At 38.1% G+C, this 23,463-nt stretch overlaps 2 protein-coding genes and 2 long non-coding RNA genes across 4 annotated transcripts; 2 read left to right on the top strand and 2 right to left on the bottom strand.

Moving 5' to 3' along the window:
• The first annotated feature begins 1,196 nt into the window (after window positions 1-1,196).
• LOC141847938 (uncharacterized) lies at window positions 1,197-3,026 on the top strand. The gene is made up of 3 exons (XR_012603439.1): window positions 1,197-1,350; window positions 2,403-2,528; window positions 2,611-3,026. It is a non-coding gene; the product is annotated as an uncharacterized LOC141847938 (long non-coding RNA).
• Window positions 3,027-3,774: 748 nt separating this feature from the next.
• On the bottom strand, window positions 3,775-5,907 carry LOC141847573 (uncharacterized). Its single transcript, XR_012603420.1, has 3 exons — window positions 5,559-5,907; window positions 4,204-4,349; window positions 3,775-4,114 (listed from the first exon to the last, which is right to left on the bottom strand). It is a non-coding gene; the product is annotated as an uncharacterized LOC141847573 (long non-coding RNA).
• Window positions 5,908-6,047: 140 nt separating this feature from the next.
• LOC141847572 (beta-1,4-xylosyltransferase IRX9-like) lies at window positions 6,048-7,239 on the bottom strand. Its single transcript, XM_074735632.1, has 3 exons — window positions 6,653-7,239; window positions 6,295-6,568; window positions 6,048-6,218 (listed from the first exon to the last, which is right to left on the bottom strand). The coding sequence occupies exons 1-3, from the start codon at window positions 7,237-7,239 to the stop codon at window positions 6,093-6,095; spliced, it is 987 nt and encodes a 328-aa protein (XP_074591733.1). The 3' UTR covers window positions 6,048-6,092.
• Window positions 7,240-11,343: 4,104 nt separating this feature from the next.
• Window positions 11,344-13,534, top strand: LOC141848037 (uncharacterized). Its single transcript, XM_074736148.1, has one exon. It carries the CDS (start codon window positions 11,375-11,377, stop codon window positions 13,445-13,447), a length of 2,073 nt encoding a protein of 690 aa, XP_074592249.1. The 5' UTR covers window positions 11,344-11,374; the 3' UTR covers window positions 13,448-13,534.
• The last annotated feature ends 9,929 nt before the right edge of the window (window positions 13,535-23,463 follow it).

Raw genomic sequence — 23,463 nt, 5'->3', positions numbered from 1 at the left:
TATATATATATATATATATATATATATATATATATATATATATATATATATATATATATATATATATATATATATATATATATATATATACAGGAATGATATCCTGCGCGATGAGTTTACGCAACTTCATGCGCGACAGCCGACGTGGCGAGGAATTTCACTGTTCATCCTCCACCGTGGCCGAAACGAAATCCCGAAATAAAATCCCGTCTCTCCCAAAATCGCGCGGCTGATTCTCAATTCGAGCTTCCGTTGTGGTTGAAAAGGAAGCAGAGAAGGATGCGACTACAGTAGAGGTGAAGAATGAGAAAGGTGGTCCGGTTGTGGAGAAGGCCTTGTCCTTCAGGGAGGAGAGCAACTTCTTGTCGGATCTCAAGGAATCCGAGAGGAAGGCGCTGGTGGAGCTCAGAGCCGCCGTCGAGGAGGCCATCCTCAAGAACAAGCTATTTAGAAACGAGTCAGAGCCGTCGGAGGGGAAGGAGAAGGTCCATGGAGAAGGGGGAAAACTGGAACTTGACAAATCTGCTGAGGCGAAGCACACCGACGAAGAAAAATCTGACCTCTCTACCCAAAATCCTCAGAATATTCTTCAAGTCAACAATGCTACTCTTCAGCCATTTCAAGAGAGGCTCTTCTTTTGTTGTTCAGTTGTCTGAACCCTTGCCCTAGCTTATCTTTCATGTACTCTTTGATTGCAATACTATTTAAAATAATTTTTTGTCATGAGAATCTTTTGTAGGAATCCTGTTTCGACTTAAAATTATATTTCTGCCTTCTTTGAGATGATACCCAGTGTCTGAAGACACCAATGAGTTCCTTAGACTCCCTCACTCATGTGGATATAAATTTTTTATTTTTCTAATATCAAATAAGCCATATAGAGAGCAGGAAAACATAGCAGGAATCCTGGCATGACACACGTGGCGGTCCACGTGTACCATGCCACGTGGACTGCCACGTGGGTTTCATGTTCTCTTTCCCCCTCTTCCCCCAAAATCCCGAAGCCTCCTCCCCAAAATCCCGAAACCTTTCCCTCTTCGCCAAAAACTTTCCCTCCTTCGGAATCTCCGCTCCCTCCCCCTCCGACGAACGCTCCTCCGACGACGACGATGACGTGCCGAAAACCGAACCCTCGTCTCCCTCTTCCTCCCGCTCCCAAAAAATCACACCGCGCCGAAAACCCTAAACCCCCTCGTCTCTTCCTCTCCGCGCCGAAAACCCTAACCCTCGTCTGCCATCTCCGCCGGATCTCTTCCTCCTCCTCCTCCTTCGCCAGGATTCTCCGCGCCGCTCCTCCTCCTCCGACGAACGCCGAAACTCCGCGCCGCTCCTCCTTCTCCAGGAATCTCCGTATATTACATTGATTTTAGCTTTGTGCTTATTTTTTTTGCACATGGCTGCCGGAAAAAGTAGCTCTTCTTTTTCACATACTAGATTGGACCATGTGATTTTAGCTAGATTGGCTTCTCGGAAAAAGTAGCTCTTCTTTCTTGCTGTGCCGGAAAAAGTAGCTCTTCTTAAATAGCTAAAATCACATGGTCCAATTTTTTGACAGAATAATCCTTGCACCGTATTCTGACCACAGAATAATCCTTGTCAAACCAATTGACAACAGTAACCTTTGACACAGAGAGAAGTCAAACCGGAGATTGGCTTCTCTCTGTGTTAGTGATACCCATGGAAACTGCAGTCTTGGCTCCCCTATGCCTATTGTTCCCTTTAAGCACATTGCAAAGTAGCTGTTTGATTCTAGAGAGTCTTTGAGGGTCAGTTATAGCTGAATTCATCTCGTCGGTCACCTGTGATTTTGAGGGCCTTTAAATCCATGTGGAAAACATCATGCTTTCAGGGCAAAAGGTTGTGTGAATGAGATGTATGTGTGTGTCTGCATAGATGACTTGTTTTGAATGTATCCTTTCTTTTCTCTGATCTCTTTACTCTCCTATTTTTTTTTCTTCTGTTTTTGTGTTCATTTCTACAAGTCAATTCAAACTACAAACACTGAAAGTAATGTTTGTTGCTATTTGAAGTTGATACTTTAGATTCTGTTATGTGCACTCCAAATATGGACATTCAATATGGACTAAAAGAGATATGAGCCTTCTTTTATTGTTACCTCCAGCTCATTTAACCTTCTTACAAGAAAAAGATCTGATTCCTGTTCACAGCTGAACTCTTTTATCTCAAGTTTTATTTCATTGTAGAAATGACTGTATAACATTCAGGAAATAACCTAGGTTACCTGTGCTATAAATTATATATGTTTCAATTTGCTTCTCCGTATCCCTATTTTTCTAGATACCTAAATTTTCCTTTGCACTTATTTTTGATTATGAGCTTGTTATATGAGATATATGCTCCATGATATTTTCTATCTCTAACTAATTGTTTGTTTTTGCAAGTTAAAAATGCCCGAGTACTACACCACCAATACACCGAAATGCAGATGTGGACGACTGGCGAAAATTATCACCTCATGGACTGATGATAACCCAGGTAGGAGATTTGCCACATGTTCACTATATGAGGTATGGAAAAGTTAACATTATTTGTCACTTTTTTTTGTGCAAAATTTGGGCATTTAATCTCATAAATAACTTGGAATCGCAGAATGGAGGGGGGTGTGGTTTCTGGACATGGATTGATGATGAGATGTGTAGTAGATCAACACAAATAATACCAAGATTGCTAAGAAGAATAAACAAGTTGGAGGCTGATGTTAAAAGTGCAGAGAATACTATGAAGGAGTTGGAGATCGAAAATTGCAAGTTACTATTTGAATTGGATAAAAAAAAATAATTAGACACATATTTGTGGTGATAATATGTTGGATAATTTGGGTTGTCATACGTGCTATTGTGGTCTCTTCAGATGAAGATAATTAATTTCGTTTTATTGTATTTCACAAATATGAAATAGTTTATTTGTAGTAAACTGTAGACTTGTTCAGTATTTGTTTTGTTGTAGACTTGTTTAGTACTTGTTTCTTTTCTTTTATGCCTTTCGAGGATGAAGAAGAGATGATACAATTCTTGAATAATGTGATTTATCAGGGCGGAGAAATTCTAATTATCTTGCACGAGAAGCTTTCTGTATGTAGTGTGCATCTGTGATTGTGGTTGGGAAGTGCCTAATCACATTTCCTATAAAGTAAATAAGTTCCAGTTCTAATGCATGTTTTTTTAGAAACAATCTTCTGTAAGGTCTAGTTTGCATCTAGAAATAAGTTCTAATGCATGTTTTTTTAGAAACAATCTTCTGAAAGGTCTAGTTTGCATCTAGAAATAAGTTTTAGGTAGGAGTGACCAAGTGCTAATAAGTTTTAATAATAAGGTCTAGTTTGCAGCTAGCTAACAAGATAAATACAGTAAGGATGAGAAGCCTGAAGAAGAGCTGATGCTAAATCTCTTTTTCGACTGTAAGTGAAGATAAGAGAATGACTCGAGTAGAGTCGTGAATCATTTGGCTTTTTGATGCTAGATGAGATGAGATGAAAGAAAGAAAGAGAGTTTTATGTATTTTGCTTGTTAATCTTGTGAGGGAAATGGAGAGATGCAGAGAGCTTCTCATCAAATCTCTTATGTCCTGATAAAGAACCTGAAGCAGAATGATGTGCACACACAAGGTTATTCAAATTATGCTTCTAATTTTGATTTTCATAATTCTGTAATACAATGGTGGTATCAGTATTGAATGCATCTATGGATGCACTGTTATGGCTGCAAATCTTAAGAGACTCGATAACTAAACGAACAAAATATATGAACCATGCTATCAACAAACAGAAGTACCGGTTGCACCCAGCTTTACATTGAAAAGGCAAACTTAAACAGATTACAAACTGGAAGAATCAAACGAAAACAATGTCTTCATAAGAGATCAATCTGCAGTCAGCAAACAGGATATCAACCCCACAAATGGGTTAACTCCAAACTGGATGAATGTTTTCTAAAGCATTTGTAGCATGAATTACATCAATCTGCATAAGAGATCAATCTGCAGTCAGCTTTACATTTGCAGCATGAATTACATCATCTGAGACTTCAGCATCATATCTCCACATAAACATGACAGAGCTTCTCAGTTACCTGATGGGTAAACCCGAGGGATTGACCTAACATCCACAGTGAGAAAGAACATCAGAAAGATAGCACATACTAGAAGGCAAGGAAAATGTAAAAGGCTACACGACTATGGTTTTACCGGTCCAAAGCAGGTAAACCTCCAGGAACAGCAGATGATGATGACAATGCTGATGGCCTACGAACATTCCTGATTTCTGCACTTGATACGGACTCTGAGTCTGAATTAATTAAGCTGCTGCCAGCCAACCTATTTTGCATAAGATTCTGTGGAGGAAAATGTTGCAGATAAGCAATAGTCTGGAAATTAATCTCCATTTTGGTCAAATTCATCTGTGTGATCCTCCATTCAATTAACCCAAATACATTAAGGTTCTAGAACCAAAAACCGATCTATGACTTGAAAGTAAACAATAGTCTAACATATAGACCAGGATTGTAATTTTTTAGGTTATTAAAACTTATTATTGAAAATTGAATTAAAACCGATCTATGACTTGAAAGTAAATATGTTGCCGGACCAAGTGCAGATATTCTTCTGGTTAATGAGGTGCTTCCAATGAGAAGAGAATTAGTTGAGATCTAAACCTGCACCATATCTACATAGACTGAGAACTATTTCCTATTTAGCATTGCTAGAGATCCTTTCTGAGATGCACAGATCTCAACTTATGTGGCAAACCATTCACCTTATTACGCAAGTTGACAAAGTTTAATTCAACGACGAATCTAATGTTTCTTTTCTTTCTTCCAAACTTACACAAGCCATTCAGGAACAACCGAAGTTTTAACTAAGAGATAAAACCAAGACCTTGGGCATACTTTTTATAAAAATCACGAGCTTCCTCCTCAGATGAAAAATGCATCCCAACTTGTGGAGTATCAATTTCCTTACTGTTTGATGAATCCCCTAATGCTTGTAAATCATTATCATTTAATGGCACACATGATTCAATCATTGCTAGCTCCATTTTTAGGACCTAATTTTGACAGTAAAAATTTAATTTTAAACAATGAATCAGTATATGTATGAATCAATATACTTAAACTAACAAAATGTATTTAAACGAATAAAAGAAATTGATAATAATTTCAAAATCAGAAGTAAAATAAGCATGTGATATATTTTCTTCCAGCAATTTGCAGTAAAAAGCAAGTGTATTACTCTACATCCAGTTCCCATACATTTACAAGATAGGCACATGTATTACTCTACCATCCGATCATAACATTATTGCTCTACAACTATAAAGAAAGTGGTGTGCAACCATATTCAGGATAATATGATGGAATGCTAATAGTATAATATTTGAAAGAACTCTGAACCCTTCTATCACCTGCATACAAAGCGAAACACTTCATTCCCAAAACAAAGAACAACACCAGGACAATAAAAGACAAGTTCCAACTTTTTGAAGCTAGTGACTAATTTAGCTAAAAAATCAATGTAATATATGAACTGAAGAAAGCTATTACGGAGATTCCTGGAGGAGGAGCGGCGCGGAGTTTCGGCGTTCGTCGGAGGAGGAGGAGCGGCGCGGAGAATCCTGGCGAAGGAGGAGGAGGAGGAAGAGATCCGGCGGAGATGGCAGACGAGGGTTAGGGTTTTCGGCGCGGAGAGGAAGAGACGAGGGTTTGGTTTAGGGTTTTCGGCGCGGTGTGATTTTTTGGGAGCGGGAGGAAGAGGGAGACGAGGGTTCGGTTTTCGGCACGTCATCGTCGTCGTCGGAGGAGCGTTCGTCGGAGGGGGAGGGAGCGGAGATTCCGAAGGAGGGAAAGTTTTTGGCGAAGAGGGAAAGGTTTCGGGATTTTGGGGAGGAGGCTTCGGGATTTTGGGGGGAAGAGGGGGGAAAGAGAACATGAAACCCACGTGGCAGTCCACGTGGCATGGTACACGTGGACCGCCACGTGTGTCATGCCAGGATTCCTGCTATGTTTTCCTGCTCTCTATCATTTCTCTATTTTTTATGATATCAACTGACGACTGCTTGATCTCCTCCTCATCGAAATCTAGTTGCTGGATCTCGGTGAGTAGTACTGGAGATGCCACAGCATGATCCTGGAGCAATCTGCAGGGATACCCTTCATCTTGGTCTCATCTTCCAACAGCACTTGTTGCACAAATTTGATCGAGTCCTGAGGCAAAATATCATGCAACTCGATCGACTTGTAAACTTTGAGCAAAAAGTTCAGAAACCAATGGAAGACAAACCTGAGATGTGTCTGGGACTGAAGTGGAACGACGACCCCATCTCTCAGGATCCCACAAAATGGAGCTATTGAATGCAAAGCCTGAGATGTCGATCTTTGTGGGTTTCATTTTCATTTCTGCAGTCTTGATCAGATTCCTGAGATCTCTGAACTTGTCGTTGGACAAATCCTCAGAGATCCACCCTAGAACATTGGAGGAGTTACAGATCGGTGCATCCACCACCACTCTCTTCCTATTTGCCGACACCATGGCCATTGGCCAAGCACCAAAAGCCCTGCACGAATTAAGGGATTGATAGCTTAAATTATATATTGCTGATAAATGATGGAGAAATTAAAGGGGAGAATTCGTTAATTACTCGATGTTTCTAATTTCTTGGAAGAATTGGAGATCATAGACGTTCGAGAGGTCGGAGAAGTGCACGATTCCGGTGAGTCGGTGGCGCTCGATGTGGCTCAAAGCCACGTTCCTCTGGTGGTCGGCCTCCGCCGCTGCGTCGGTGAAGTTCTTCTTGAACGTCAAGTGGCGGTACATGACGCCGGTCTTCCTCAGCACTTCGGCGGCCCCGTCCAGGTCGGCGGCGGCCTGGACGACGACCCAGAGCACCGGAGGCGGCACCAGCCTCAACGTCTCGGACATCCTCCTCAGTAGAGCATCCCGCCACCGGTCGCCGGAACTGGTCGTGGTCACGACAATCAACTGCCGGTGGGAGTCCGCTGCGGCGTCAGAAAGGGACTTGAGCTCTGCCATGAGGCTCCGGTTAGCTCCGGCCCCGGCGTCAGCGATACTAGCCCTGAGAGCTTCGGTGTCGCGGCCGGCAAAAAGGGAGACGGAGCTCGTCGGCGCGAAGCCGGTGAAGAAGCCCATGACGAAGCAGAGGGCGAAGTGGACCAAGGCCTTCTTCCAGAGCTGGATCCGCTTCTTCGCCCGGTCGCCGGAGCCCATCTCTGCTTGCCCTGAACAGAGAAAGAAGAGGAAGTTTCGGTGATATTTATTACAGTGAAAGAAGGTGGTTGGATTAGGTTGGGTTTAAAAAGGGCGGGAGAGGCTAACGGTCGAATTGGTTCTTCTTCTTTTTTTTTATAATTTAGATAATTAAATTTCATCAGATTAATTTTAGAAATAGATGATTTTCTTCTTAAATAATTTATACACGTTCAAACCACATTTAAAATTTTAAACTTTTATTATTTTTTAAATATCTAACTTTCATTTATCAAAGCAATTAGAAGTAGGTGTTGGTGATTGATGTCACTTTTTTTTTTCTAAGTTGGCCTCTCAATTTAAGACCATGTCATTTTCCATCAATTTCTTTTTTTTTTAAACAAAATAAATAGAAAAAGAAAAGAAATGAAAAGATGAGTGCTTTAATTATTACCTAAAGAGAAAGCTAAGTCCTTGCTTTCCATGGTTGAACAATCAATTCATCACTTGAAGCTAAAGAAAAGGGGATGTGCCAAATTGTAGGGTAGGAATGATGGGCAAGCACACCTAATGGGGTGCTCCATTGCTTGGAGTAAGCAAGCTAATCCATTCAATTCCAATGGGGTTGATATATGCTCTGAGTTCCATGGAACACATGTTGTAGAGGAAAAGTTTCAAAGACTAAGAAGGGACTTTTTTGCCCCTAGATAGAATTGAATTGGCTATTACGAAATAGATATTGCTATAATGGAAAAAGGTTGAATTTCAACGAAGTCGAGAAAAATATCCTCTTCCACAGTGGTTAACTACAATTTCTCGATTTACCTTTTCATAAATGGTCATAAGATTGACCGTGTGAGACCATTGGTGACGGATTTCACCTTTTACTATAACAAAAGAAGAGATTTTTAATAATAATAATAATTTACTTTTGTGTGCCATAATATTAGATTAATTTTGAATTATGTCAAAGCACTACGAGTTAAATTAACTTCATTCATTCTAACAAAGATTTCTCTTGGTAGCTAAAAAAAATGATACTAAATTAAATGGTCCGAGTTTTTAAAAAATATTAGAAATTTATTTTAATATTAAATAGGTGATTTATAAATTTAAAATACAATTTATACATATTTAGAACAATCTTCAAATTATGATTCTCTTAATTATTATGTTTTGAGTGTTTTATTATTGTATCACATTTGTGAGGCGGTAGTATTGTTATATGTGTTTTATTTATTTTATCTTAAATACGAGATAATAATGCACTTTTGTTGGGAATTTATAATTCTACAGTAGTAGAAAGGACTACGTGCTGGATTGCAAGGGTGCAAACATAGTCTCACATCTAAAGTACATAGAAAAGATCATGGAGTTAAAAGGATGAAAAGTATCTCCATTGGAATGAGGTCTTTTGGGTAGAGCCCAAAAACAAAATCATGAGGGTTTAGGTCCAAAGTAGACAATATCATACTATTGTGGAGATATTTTGATTCCATCGGTACTAACAAGTGGTATCAGAGCGAGATCGCTCTTCACCGGACTAACCGCCGGATGAGCTATGATTCAGATCTAACCATGTGGTTTGAACCTTAAACAAAGGAAGTGAGTGCTCCCGTGTCTGAATCAAGAGGACCAGACACCATGTGAGAAGTCCTAGTAGGTCGGGTGGACTGAGCAAAAAGTCCTAGTTGCGACTAGGTGGAAAGTCCTAGTAGGTCGGGTGGACCGAGGGGCAAAAAATCCTAGCTGCGGCTAGGTGGGAAGTCCTAGTAGGTCGGGTGGACCGAGAGGCAAAAAGTCCTGGTGGGTCGAGGATTCAGACATCAAAACGTTGAGGGAGGCCTGTGGTCCTTTGTTTGAGGGGGGGATTGTTGGGTTGTAAGAGTGCAAACATAGTCCCACATCTAAAGTACATGGAAAAGATCATGGGGTTAAAAGGATGGGAAGTATCTCCATTGGTATGAGGCCTTTTGGGGAGAGCCCAAGAACAAAGTCATGAGGGCTTAGCCCCAAAGTGGGCAATATCATACCATTGTGGAGATATTTTAATTCCATCGATTTTAATACTACGGACGTTGATCTGTCAACATAGTATTGTGGTACTTTTAAATTTATTTTGATGATCAATAAAAAAATTTATATGAAATAAGATCGATCATTCATTAATTCAAAAAATTAAATATCTAAGTTCTAAAAAGAAAATAAATTAACCACTAAGTCTATTAATAACTTAATTAAAATTTAGGATAAAAATATCTATAGCTTTTGTTGTACTTATAATGACCTTATGTAATAAAATAGAAATCATTTGACGCCTCCAAGCAGAATAGAGTATTGTTATATAGTTCTCAAGGCATAGCTGAGTTGGTTACAAAATGGAGCAGACTTATAGAAGAGGGTAAGAGTTCAAATCTCAACGAAGTTGAGTAATACCCTCCTTCATCGTAATCAACTGTAATTTTTTGATTTACCTTCTTACAAATAGTCATGAGATCGATCATGCAAATTTTTAAATAAAAATAAAAGAGTATAGTTATATATATTTTTAAATAAAAATAAAAAATATATTTATGTATATACTATATTATTTTTTTGTTTTATTTTTTAAAATAAAAAATTATATTTTGTAAAAAAAGTAGTGATAAGTTTCTAATAACTTTCCTTTGATAATTACATCTCAATAATAGTTTTAAATATTTTTATATACTTTTTATACTCTAACGCTAAGAGAAAATTAGAACATTGTTTGAAAAGGAGTGAACTAAAAAAAAAAGAAAAAAAAAAAATAGAGAAAAGTAAGTTTTAACATTTTTATTTAAAGATTTTCTTATAACTAAAATAATCTAAAATAATTTTTGTTACTTTCAATATGACATGGAAATGATGTTGGAGGGCATGACTTTAATTAGGAGAATTAGACGAACACATAGGACCTAGTTTCATGTCATTTTGAGTTTTCTAGTCCATCAATAAATTTCGATCGAAAAATTTGATTCATGTTTAAAAATTTATTGCTCTCAATATAACATATGAAAATGATATTTGAGGGCATAGATATAATCAAGATAATTAGATGAATACACATGACTTAATTTCATATCATTCCGAGTTCTCTAGATATTTCAGTCGATTTTGATCGAAATCGATTGATGAACCTAAAAAGCTCGAAATGATATAAAGTAAGATCCTATGTGTTTGTCTAGTTCTCCTAATTATATCTTTGCTCTCAAACATCATTTCTATATGTCATATTGAGAGAAGTAAATTTTTGAACATGAATCAAACTTTTTAATTTTTTAAAAAAATTTAAATCAATTGCTACAGTAATAATTGATTAAAATACTCTTCGTGATCATAAAATTTTACTAAATCGATTGCTACACCGTAATATAATAATCATTGCTATATTATAATAATCTATTACGGAGGGACAAAATCGATATTGGATACGAGATTTGAATATTTTTAAATTGCCTATGTGATTTGGATAAGATGAAATATAAATTAAGTGGTTCAGTAATTTGTCGAAAGTAAAAAAAAAGTATTTTTTAAACAATTTTAATAATTAAGGGCATTTTTTAATTTTGTCCCAGGATTTAAGTACTTATAAATTATAAATTTATTCGGCGGAAGAAAAGAAACTCGCTCGGTAGTCAGTAGTTGAACTATAAAAACCACCAGCATTTTGGCGGTAAACTCGAGGCGCGAGGAACAAGAAGTCGCAGCCTCGCTCGAGTCCCGACACCACCTTTAGCCGTTGCTTATCGCTCACCTGCGAATTTGGTCGTGGAAGCACGACAACGTACATTCTTCTGCAATCCATCTTTTATTTTCGTTGTTTAAAATTCAGTCCTGACCGTCCAATTCCATCATCGAGCATCCCTCTGTGGCTGGCCTCCACTACTCATCACGTTGAACGCGGAGCCGATCCCAAATGGAGACTCCGTGTCGAAGGGCGTGCGGTGATCGCACCGCCCTACCCTTGCAACCGGCAGTGTTTCTCCGGAAGAACGCTACCCTTGAAACGGTTGAATCGACGCCGCCGTCGCTTTGTTGTCTTGCCCTCAAAATCTTTGTGGAATTTAGTGCTTGTTCGAATTGATTCCTTTATAGGGAAGTCGGGAGAGGAATTTCTAGGGTTTTCTTATTACAGATGTCCTCAGACCCACCGGATGATGTCTCCGTCGGCGATATTGGGCTTCGCCTACCGATATTCCAGTTTGCAGGTCCGGAGGCCTTTGTTGCTGCTTCTCCTATGGCGGAGGCTGGGATGCTTTGTTTGGAAACCCTAGCTGCACCCACGGAGGAGGATCTCTTAGCAAAGAAAGATGCGGCGCGGGACCTGGCGATTGATTGTGTGGTTCAGCGACGCGGAAATGAGAGTCCGGGCAATGCGGTTGGTGGTGGTGTGGAAGTTGCTAAAGAGGCGAGGGCGGACGAGAAGGAAATGGAAGAAAATGATGAAAGCGATTTGAGATATGCGGACGAGATGAAGGTCATTGTGGCAACTGAAATGAAGAATGCAGCGGTCGAGTTGAATGGGGAGACGATGATGGATAAAGGTGACGTTTTTACTGCTGAATTTTGTGGGAAGATCGACGCGGATGCAGCTGCCATCGGGGACAAGAATTCGCAAGTGGAGGAACACGAACTGCCGAAAAGGAGAAGGAGAGGAAGGCCGCGACGTTCCACCATTGTAGAAGAAAGACGGACTGTGCGGTATTTGCAACCCTTCCAAGATGAGAATAAGGACACTTTTGCAATCTCGGATCTGGTGTGGGGTAAGGTAAGGAGCCACCCTTGGTGGCCTGGTCAGATCTTTGGCCCATCAGTTGCATCAGACATTGCGTTGAGTACTCAGAAAGAGGATCACCATCTGGTACTCTATTTTGGTGACAAGACTTTTGCTTGGTGCCAAGAATCCAACCTGAAGCCTTTCCAGAGGTACTTTACTCAGATGGAGGAGCAAGGTAGCGGTGATGTATTTGGTGCTGCAGTAAATGATGCATTAGCAGAGGCCTCAAGACATTTGGAGCTGGGAATGAGATGCATTTGTTCACAAGATGAAGCGTATGCTGTTCTGAAGGACCGGCGGGTTGAAAATGCTGGAGTTCAGGAAGGAACATGTAGTTGTGCTGTTAATAAATCTTGGATCATGAACTCTTTTGAACCTAAGAAAATGATGGACTATATTCGGTTGTTAGCTATGTCCCGATGCAGAGGAGCCGACACCTTGGATCTTGTGATAGCAAAAGCTCATCTGAGGGCCTTTCATTGCACTAACGGTTGTCTTCAACTTCCTGTTTCTGTCCTGCATCAAGAGCTAGAGGCTAATGATGAGAGTTTGCCAGCTACAGAAATAAATCTTTGTAATGGTATTGCTGATATGTTGAGTCCAATTTCTTCAGCTGCTTGTTTTGTTACTAAGGAACTAAGGCACAGATCAAGAACTAAGAGAGACAAGATGTATGTTCTAAGTGGGCGTAGAAAAAGAAAGAGCTTATCTGAGCTAATGGATGAGAAATGCTTGCCTCGCCATATTGATTGTCATAGAAATAGTATTGACACAAGAGATCCTTTGACTTCATCAACTAAGAGACAAAAGATTGCCTGTTTTTATCCTGTCATCTGGGGGAAGCGTAAGATGAAAAAACTTGATTCTTTAGGAGATATGGCAATGTCATCTCTAAATTGTAGTAAACAGTTCAGGGCTAAAGAACACAATGATCGAATTATGGGAAAGAGGAAAAAGTCCCCTACTTTCATTAAAAGGAATTCACCTAGATTAAGCCGAAGGAGAAATGCAGTTTTTGATTATCCTAATTCACAAATGGGGACTGGAAGATCAGAAGAGACAGAACTAAAGGAATGCTCACCTTATAAAATATTCTCAGGAGAGTGCTTAGCTGCAATCAATCCACTTAACATGGACAAAACAGATACAACCGTCAGTTTTTTCTCTGGGTTTAAAGTAGTATCTTGTTCTTCAGAAGACAAGGAAGTAGAGGATATAGGCTGTAGAAAGCAGAGCAGGTCACTGTTGTCAAAATCCAAAACAGCCCTTTCAGATATGGCCTCACCTTGCTACGTTCAGGATTCATATTGGTCTGATATTATCGTTTGTAGCAATTTGGATGAACAACTTGAATCTAAAAGCTCAAAAAGAAATGGAGAAACACTAGTGAAGAGACTGAAGAAGAAGGAGAAAGCTCAAAAAGCAAACTGAGTAATTCATTCCATCCTACTCGATGTCAAGTGCTGTAGAGTATTTACAGACTGGTTCAGCTTGTGTTAATGTAGCAAATGAATTTGAAGCTGGAAATCTTCAAGATGATATAGAAGTCTATGATTGCATTCCCATCAGCTTCTTATGACTGTCCCTAGTATGTCTGTCTTCATTTATTTAAACTTTTTGTTAGCTATGGCCTTCATAAGGGTAGAGAAGATAGAGTTATTATTACGAAGCATGCTGATGGTGGTTTTGGAATAGGAAAAAAAGTACCATCCTACGCCCAGTTAAAACCAATGACATGTTAATTTAACCATAGGCTTAGGTATTTTGAGACAACATGAAGAAAGCTTCCAAATAGCACTTGACAGAAACCATCCTACATAAGTGTTTCATCTAATTGATTATCTGTAATTTGTGTATTAAATTAAATGTGCATCTGACATCATTCATTTTGATCATTTATCATGTTGGTCATGTGGAAGATAGCATGCAGAGTTATAGATCACCATAATCTTCTGTTTAGAAGCTAAAGTTTCTTCAATATTTTCGCTTGTTCTCTTCGATGTATGTTTGCAATTTGTCTTCGACTTTTGGTGCCTATATGATCTATTTTATATTTGCATCTTGGAGAAAGAAATACTAGCATTTTAAGATGGAGATCTGAGTTTTGAGATGCCAATGTTATTTACAATGTTGTGTGTTGTCAGCAAAGCTTCTTGAGAGTTTTCAATCACTCAGATTTGTGTATAATAGTTAATTTGTAAATGTCAAAAAATTGTAGATTCCATGCTTAATTTCAACTTTCATTGTGCCTTCTAAAGCAATAGTATTTTAATCAAACTTGATATTCCCTGGAAAATCACACACTCTCTGCAGCTTCTACTTTACAGTCCAGATGTTAACAGTGGACAAGAGTGAAAGCTGGTTATGACCTTTTAAGCTTTTCTGCTCCTCGTAACTGACAAATAATTAGATTAAGTTGCTTGTTTTTCACATATATTCAAGAGTACTTGCATGCCACTATCTTGATATGATCAAGAGTAGATAATATGAATTAATTTCAAGTGTTTCATGACTCTTCTGAAACTTCATCAAATTTCATTTCATAAAATGGTGCTATTAATTTGCACAACTCGCCAGTTGACTGTGGAGTGCCCAACTAGCTTTCTGTCTGTGCATATGAATTTAAAGTCTGGATGCCAGAAGCATATAATTTTGAAATAGCAGGTCATCTTTTTAGTGTGGGTGGGTCTCACTAGTGTTTTACTGGCTTCGCACTGTTGTTACATGATTGTGTATGATCTAACTGGTTTTTGCAACGGTGCAACGATGATACTTCTGTTTTGCATGGTATTCCTTGAAAGTTTATGCATACATCAGGATTTTTTGTCCTAGAATCACATTGCTACAGTTGTTTAAGTCAAACTATTACCATGTCATCTCTACAATTATGTCTCCACCAACGCAAAAAAATTTGCTGCACCATGAGCAGCTATCCCTGAGTTTCACATTTGCGTGCATTTCCTTGTAATTCTTGATTCATAGTGAAATTGGATGTGACAGGGGATAAAAGACCAAATCTATGGATGAATAATCTGACAGCGATTATAAACAGGTGGGTTGACTGAACTTCCCCCCTTTTGATGATAATTATAATATTATCTCAATGAATGTAAATCAATTTCATTTTAGCGTACACTCCAAAGAAGTGACTCAACCTAGCTACTTTTCTTGAGATGGCGGACATTAATACGTCTTGTTTCAGGATGGAATTGGAGTAAGATTGTACAATGTGCTTAGTGAAGCTTTCTTTGAGCTGTGGTTATTAATAGAAGAGTTCTCCATCATGATTACCAGTTGACATCCTACAACAGGTTTGAATCTCTTGTACTTGATCTCCTCGTTTGTACTGTTGGGTTGCATTTTTCACATTCCATATGCCTAAAGGAATTCAATTGGTGTGTATATTTCTACTAGAATTTGAAACAAAGCTTCATCCTTGAAGTAGCATATCCAATAGCTTCATTCATTATGTCTTGTGAGTTCATCTTGTCTCTCTTGCTCACTAAGATAATCCCAGTCTCCCTAAGAGAATCAAATGAATAAATAGCAAACGCCGTAATGAAAAGTGGGGATGTCATCTCATCAAACACCTAAATTGAAAACTCTTTGAAAACTTTCACTGATGTAGTGCATTGGTAAAATATTCAGTTTAAAATTTAAAAGAGATGAATATTTTTAAGGTTGATTTTTGAGTGTGTATAAATATAAATTGTGTTAAATTTGGCAACTTGTGCTATGCTTTGATATTGCTTATTAGGGTTTTAGCAATTAGCACACTCAGAAGAGGACAAGGGTAGCACTTCTTTGTTACTATGACACTACCAAACGAATCATAGGCAAGATCAAAGTGTGCCTTTAGTCAAATGCTTAGAGAATGGAATCACCTCCACCATAAGACCTTGTAGAATTTATGTCTCCCATTATAACATAACACAAGTTCACAAGCAAAGAACAAAGAGTATTATGATATGCTTCACCATATGCCTACTTTACTAAGAGAAATTAAATTTATAGAACATGGCAACACAATTACATTGAAAATTAAATAAAATATTCTTTTGTTGGGAAACAAGAAATGGTCGGTTTCATTGGCCGAGAGGACTTTCCATATATGGACACGTAGCACCCACGTTTCTTCCTCGTATATTTCCTTCCGCCGACAGTATCCCCACCAAAATGGCAAGTGGCTTGCCATTTTAAGTATTGTTTAAGAACACACACAAAAAACGAGCTGTTCCTTTTATAGGTATAGCCTGCTTATTGGACCTGTTCTAGCATCCTCATCTATTTAATTAGTAGAATAATCAAAATTTGATGACCTCTTTAATTCAATGAATTTAATAAATTAATTTCGATGAGTTTGATTCACCAAACAGCAGTGCTCGATTTGGATAGATGTTTTTTTTTTGCTAACACATCTTGACTCTTACTTCCTTTTCAGTTTTTTTTAAATAAAAACCACTATCAATATGTTTTTAAATTTTATCAAACTTTTACGAGTTTAAAAATTTATCGCCGTCAATTTATGTTATTGAATTCAGATATAAGGGCATGAATACATTAAGTATTTTTTCAGAAATATATTAATTTTACTTTGAAGTGATTCAAAGTTATTTCATCAATCAATTTTGTTTGAAATTGGCTGATGACTATATCATTCAAAAATTTAAAAGTTTAATATTGTTTGAATCAAGATAATTTTAAGAATTTATTGATGATGTTGATTAATGAGTATTATTATCCAAAATTGATTAATAAATTTATAAAATTTTAAATCACTTCAAATTAAAATTAGTATACTCTTATAAATCTTTTTAATGTATTTAGATCTTTAAATTTAAATTTAATAGTAGAAATTGATAGTAATGAATTTTTAAATTCATATAATTATTTCATGAAAAAAATAAAGAGTAAATAGAAATGTGAGATATATATTTTTAAAATTATAAAAATTAGATACACTAAATGAATAATACCAAAATTTCTTCACGCGGTCAAGTTTTTTTTTTCCCATCCAACAGATGTTACTGTTCCTCTTGTTGCCGCCGCCGCCGCCGCCTGCCGCTGAGCTGTCGGAAAGGCTCGTCTAGTGGCCATAATTCAAATGCTGTCACTGCCGATACCACCCGACTGCCGTTTCCTTCCTTAATAAGCCTAATAATTCAATAAGCCTTAGCAACTAAGTGCCCAAGGATAAAGATTGACTGACTATTAACGATCAAAATTAAAGATCCTTCATAAAAATTATATATTCATTATCATGTAACCTACCCGTGCTTGACGCCGTTAAGTCATTTAACATAATAATTATGTGACAAATTTTATTAGTTTAATAACTTAACGGTGGGTTACCTCATTTGTTATAATCCCAAAGAACATCATCACCCTCAATACAATACATATATCAATACAATACAAGTCAAATTAAAGGGAGAGTTAAAGCTTTGTGCTCCCACGACCATTCATAAGGAGGAGAGCCACAATGTAGGTCATCTTAAACCAACTAATATCCCAGGAGCAAGAGAGTTAAAGCAAAACATCTAATAATGCAATGCATATTATTTTTTTTTACTCTCTAATCATTTAAGGTAAGACCCGCATGTATAGCCTTTTGAGATTATATTGATATGATTGATCAATAATCATTTCCTAAGTTATAATAATTTTTTTCAAGAAATAAAAATATTTTAAAATTTAAAGTCATGGTGAACTTTTTAAATCCTTAGAACTTTTTAAAGAGTAAATCATAATTTAAGAATTGAGAGAGTTAAAAGTAGTGAGCAGACATGCATCATCTAATTAGAAATTGAGGCGACATTAAGGACACAATTCTAATAATCATTTGATATGTGTTCTAATGCTGTAGCGAACGATGAAATTCGTTATCTCAGCGGTTCTGTACAATCGATCTCATGACCATCTATGAAGAGATAAATCGGAAAGTTACAATTAACCACTATGAGGAGGACATTATTTCAGCTTCGTCGAAATTCAACCCCTGTCCATTATAGCAAATTTACCTAGCAGTAACTAACTAAACCATATTCCAGAAACATTTTAATATGTATTCGAAGCTATGTTATGCCGTATTTCTTCTAAATATTAATTTCTCATTTAAATGAAAAATTAATTTAAACCTGATCAATTCTTTATTTTAAATATTAATTAATTTCTCATTTAAATGAAATTTTAATTTATGACAATTTGCTCACAAAATATACTTGTTACCTAAATTTATAAATTTATAGTTTACAAATGAAAATGTAAATCGACGGCAATGAGACCTCCGTCCGACCACGCTACTCCAAGTGCCTGTTAGACGAAAATATGTGTACATACACCCGAAAAATGTATAATAAAAATATAAACACGTGGCATTTATTGGTTAGACTAGGCATAATTGTGGGTGTTTGACTAAAGCCCTAAAGGGCATTTTATCAAAGAAGTCTATTTTTTTTCTCAAAATATATTTTTTTATTAAAAAATACAAAAATATTTTTCACCACTCGACCCCCGGCTGTTCTGCGCTTGTCCGGGCAGCCTCTGCCCTTGGCTAGGCTGGCTAGGCCATGGTGGTCTAAAATAGAAAATATTATATCATAGAGATATATATATATATATATATTTTTATCGGATATAATAGTGATATCAGAACAGATCTACGTAGTGGGGCTCCTATTAAGAGGTCCATTGGGATCGTTAAGAGAACCATTAGGATCCGTATCAATAAAGAGTCCATTGGGACGAAATGGTAGATTGTTGAGATACAATTAAAGTTCCACATTAAAAATATATGGAAAAGATTATGAAATTATAAGATGTAAAATATTTCATTGGTACGAGATTTTTTTTAATAAAGTCAAAAAATAAAAAAGTGTAAACCTAAAGTGAATAATATCGTATTGTTATGGAGATATATATGGATTCCATTAAACATAGATCGAACGACCATCATTGCAAGGTCACGCGAGGACAACCGGATCGATCAGCCACAAGCTGTGGGGCCAGGAGGGCTACTCTCTTTGTCCCCGGGGCAATGGTGCAACGGTAGGACATCCGGATTGTGATCCCAGGGACTCGCGGTTCGATCTCCAGCTACGATGTATTTGTAGGAATTTTCCTCCAAATGGGGAATGCAATCAAAGGATGCTGGACATTTGAATTGGCCGCCGTATACGCTTCCCGATTTACCCTTGTGGTCGGTGGGAAACTTCCGTGGACCGGACCGATCACCCTCAGGGATTGAGTCCATGAAACTGACTAGGATTTGTCAGGAGGGCTATCCTCTTTAAATTGTTTTGTTAAAAAATTTTGAGGTGGCTTTTGGAAAATTTCGAACTTCGAGGGTTTCCTTTGGTAAAATGCCTTTGACTAAATCATTTCTTCAAATGATGCATCACGTGCCTTCATTATTTCAATTTGACTGACGTGCTGCCTCCTTTCGATTCAATAACTTACGTTGCTTTCGGAAACATCGTATTTATCTTCTCGCCGCTGTGTGGAGCCTTTTAAGGCAAGGACGACAGAAGATCCATGCCATTTGAGGAAATTAATAGTACATTTTAAACCCTTTTTGGTATGGCTGGAATTGGGAAGGCCCCTCCTGGTATTTATTCGATTTAATATTGTCAATTATTAGAAAAACGTGTGGAAGGGTATTTTTTTGGGGTGAGTTTCTTATTCCTTCCGCTGCAATAATTGTTTGGTCATACGTCATTGTCAAAATAAATAAATGATTAAATAAATCAGAGGTTTGATCATTACGATAATGATATGGTTGGTAGAAGTTGAGCATAATCATCATTTATCATTTATAATTATTTTAAAATTTCTATTTATAAAAAATTAAAGTCTGATTTAATTTAATCAATTATTTAAATTTATTTATTATCATTTAAAGCCTTATTATACCAAAGAGAAAAGGGGCGTGATAAGCCAAATTGGAAAATAAATATTGGTCGCCATCTCGCTTACACACATTGACCCGCATGAAAGCAACATGTGGGACCCTTGTTCCTCCCTCAGCGATATCCCGAACCACACAACCGGTAAAAGACGGGTACCGAGAGCACAGTACTCGATTTGGTCAGGCATCAGGAAAGTGGTCCGTGCAACGTGTACGGCTCTTATCCTTTCGTTCCTCCGAGGCAACAATTAATTAATTAATCCGTCGCCACGTAACGTACCACCATCCGTCCGATCTAGACCGACGGTTACGATTTCTCACCGCGCCGGTGTTCTTCTCTTGCGCGCGCGGGACACCAGCGAGATCGGGATACCGCCTTCGCTGTCGGTACGCACACCGTGTTATTGCGGCCGCCTCTCCGCCTCTATATATCGGTTGTTGTCCTCCTCGACGTGAATATATCGGTTAATGTTCGCGCCCCTTCCGCTGCCGCCGACGGCCGCCGGCCATCTCTAGCGCCGCCACCTGTCGGCCTTCTCGATTACGCGTTCGTTATATTACTCCGTTGGGCTCGTTCGCCTCTTTCGTCCCCGTTTTGGGTGAGTTTTATTCCTTCAGTCTCGTCGTGTCTTTGTTAAGTCTTCGTGCTTGATTGCTAACTCTCCCGACCGATTGGATTTGGAGTTTAGAAGGTTCTGTAGTTCATTTCTTTTGTTTTGTTTTTGTTTTAGGGAGGAGATATGGAGTGGACTTTTTTTTTTTTTGCATCATTGCTTTAGGGCATCTACTGTTGTGATATGATCATCGAGGTCTGAAATCAGATGTTCCGTAAGAACGATACTTGCTTTGATTCATCTTCCGAAGATAAAACCAGGAAGTAGATTCGGAGTGCAGACGAGTAGCTGGAAAGAAACCATTTGGTTGATTTAGGTAATAAAGGTTAATCAATGGTATCAAATGTTATGTAATGATGTCTTATGATGATGAAGGGTTCATGTGGTTAAATTTAATTCATGGTTGCATGTTGTAAAGTTTCGGCTAACTTCAAGATTAAGGGCTTTAAGTTATGTTTTAAACCTAACTAATGATATTAATGCTATATGATGATATCTTATGATGATTAGGGTTTCAGCTATATAAAGGTTTAGGGGTTTAAAGCCATGTTTAAACAAGCTTTGTTAAACCAATGATATATGATGATTCTATGGAATGAATTAGCCTTCATGTTTTAAAGAAATTTGGAGGAAATGAAAAAATGATGCATGAATGTTCATTAAGCTATGATAAAGACCAAGGTCTTTTAAAGAAATGAAAGGAACATTCATGATGAAAATGAAATGAAAGCATGTACATCATTATGTTACTTTAAATGCATGGCTGGTACCCGACTTCCAAGGTTGTCGTTAAAGAAATCCAGGTGACCAATTCCAAGGTCTTGGGCCTGGTAAGACCCTCGTAGGGCTGGTACCAAGCCAGGGATCCCAAACAATGTTGATGATTATGTTTATCTATTATGATAATAAGTTTTCAAAGGCATCTGCATTATGTTGTATGCATATGAATGAATGCTAAGATAAAAGAATGTTTATGTGCTTTATGAAATGATAATGTGCTTCCATGCTTATGTGTTTATTATGTGATATAAATGTTATGCTTGAAGTGACGATTGGTTTTTGGTGAGTAGGAAAGGAGCTTACTAAGCCTTGTGCTTATAGTTTTCTTTCTTATGTTGCAGAGCCAAATAGAAGTCACTAAGCAATGGGAGGCAGCAGGAAAGGGCTGACAGTGATGTGTGTGGTGGTGACTTGGCTAGAGTTCCTGGCAAATATGAAATTTTATATTTGCATGTTGAATGTTTGGATTGTTTTGAATGTTTGGTTTAAACAACTGATATGCTAAGATGTTTTAATAGAACTTAATATCTAGACAATACATGCATAATAGGTTTTTATTTATCACATATGAAATCACTACCATGTTATGTTTTATGTTTCCGCTGCGAAGTTTTGTGGTTTTCGTATGTGATTAATTTATATGAATGAATGAATGAAAACAAACTGTAGCGTCCGTCAAGGCCTATGTAAGGGCGGGCGTTACAGAATGGTATCAGAGCCGTTGCCATCTCACTACACACACATCAAGCCTGCTTCCTGCCGCTTCCAAGTAAGTAAGAAAGTTATGTTTACTGTATTTAATGTTTTAATGATAATGATATGTTTGAATCAAACATATAAGAAGGAAACATGTTCTTACCTTAGAAGGGGATAAGGCATATAGGAGGATACCTAATCTTACCTATAATGCACATGAATTAAGGAAAATGACAATGACCTTACCTTACTTAAGGATGAAGAAGGTTATAGATGCATGCATATTAATGGGAACAACAATAATCTTATACTAAGCCTATGTGCGGATGATAAGGAATGTTGTTAAGAATAAATATGCATGAAAATAAGTAAGAATGGTAATCTTACACTAGCCTATTTCTTTCAGAAACCATGGCTAGAAGAGGTAACCGAAGAAATGAAACCGACAATCAGCCTGACCTGACACACTTGGTGGCTGATCTCCAGCGTCAGCTTGCTGAGCAGCAACAGACCATAAATACTCTACTGAATCAGCAGGGGAATGCTACCCCTCCACCGCCAAACCAGCCTGTACTACCTGTAGCACCTCCGGCTACACCCGTACCCCCGGTAGGCCCTGCCCCTGGAATACGACCGGAAGCTTATTTAATCCAGTGGCAGAGACTGAAGCCGGAGACCTTCTCGGGTGCCGGGGAACCTTGGGATGCTCAGGCCTGGTTAAAGACGGTGGAAAGTATTGTGGAGCTGCTAGACTGGCCGGAGCATGAGAAGATAAAATGTGTGTCATTCTGCCTATCTGGTGATGCCAGAATGTGGTGGGATAGGGTCAAGACAAAGAGACCCGTAAATGAGATGAGATGGACGGATTTTGAATCGGAATTCTTGGATGAATTCTTTCATATGCAAGTGACCAACAAGCATTATGACGAGTTCACGGAATTCCGACAAGGCGAGCTATCGGTTAGTGAAGCTGTCAAAAGATTCAACAGGCTTGCTCGCCTATGTCCCGAGTTAGTCCGAACCGAAAAGGAAAAGGTTCGTCTGATGCTGAAAATGTTACGACCTGAAATAGCTCTGAATGTGGCTGGCGGGGTTAACAAACCGCAGACTACAGAAGAGCTGATTAGTAGTGCCTTGGTCACGGAGCACTACTTGAACAATATTAATCAGCAGAAGAAGACGTCAACTGAGAACCAGAACCCCTCTAACTCAGGAGGTCAGAACCGCAAAGATAAAAAGAAATGGAATGATTCTAAAGACGGTTCATCGAACAAAAAGCCTAAGCACACCTTATGTGCAAAGTGTGGAAGACCTCATCCTGGAGAGTGTCGTATGGGTACGAACAAGTGTTTTACATGTGGAGTGGAAGGGCATAAGGCTCAAGCCTGCCCTAATAAATTTCAAGCATCATCTCAGCAGCCTCAGCAGCAAATGCAATATCAGAAGGCACC

The sequence above is a fragment of the Curcuma longa genome, chromosome 16 (genome assembly GCF_044706935.1).
Source record: "Curcuma longa cultivar G26 ecotype Majalengka, Jawa Barat chromosome 16, ITB_CL_G26_1.1, whole genome shotgun sequence".
Lineage (NCBI taxonomy): Eukaryota > Viridiplantae > Streptophyta > Magnoliopsida > Zingiberales > Zingiberaceae > Curcuma > Curcuma longa.
Note: the sequence above shows the minus strand (reverse complement) of the source record. Positions and strands in the feature narration are given on the sequence as shown.

Bases quoted from the DNA above. Each gene is read 5' to 3' on its own strand.
- LOC141847572 (XM_074735632.1), bottom strand. From the start codon at position 7,239: ATGGGCTCCGGCGACCGGGCGAAGAAGCGGATCCAGCTCTGGAAGAAG. The intron at 6,569-6,652 runs GTAATTAACGAA...TAATTCGTGCAG, and splicing joins CAAGAAATTAGAAACATCGA to GGCTTTTGGTGCTTGGCCAA. The intron at 6,219-6,294 runs GTTTGTCTTCCA...ATTTTGCCTCAG, and splicing joins CAGTCCCAGACACATCTCAG to GACTCGATCAAATTTGTGCA.
- LOC141848037 (XM_074736148.1), top strand. From the start codon at position 11,375: ATGTCCTCAGACCCACCGGATGATGTCTCCGTCGGCGATATTGGGCTT.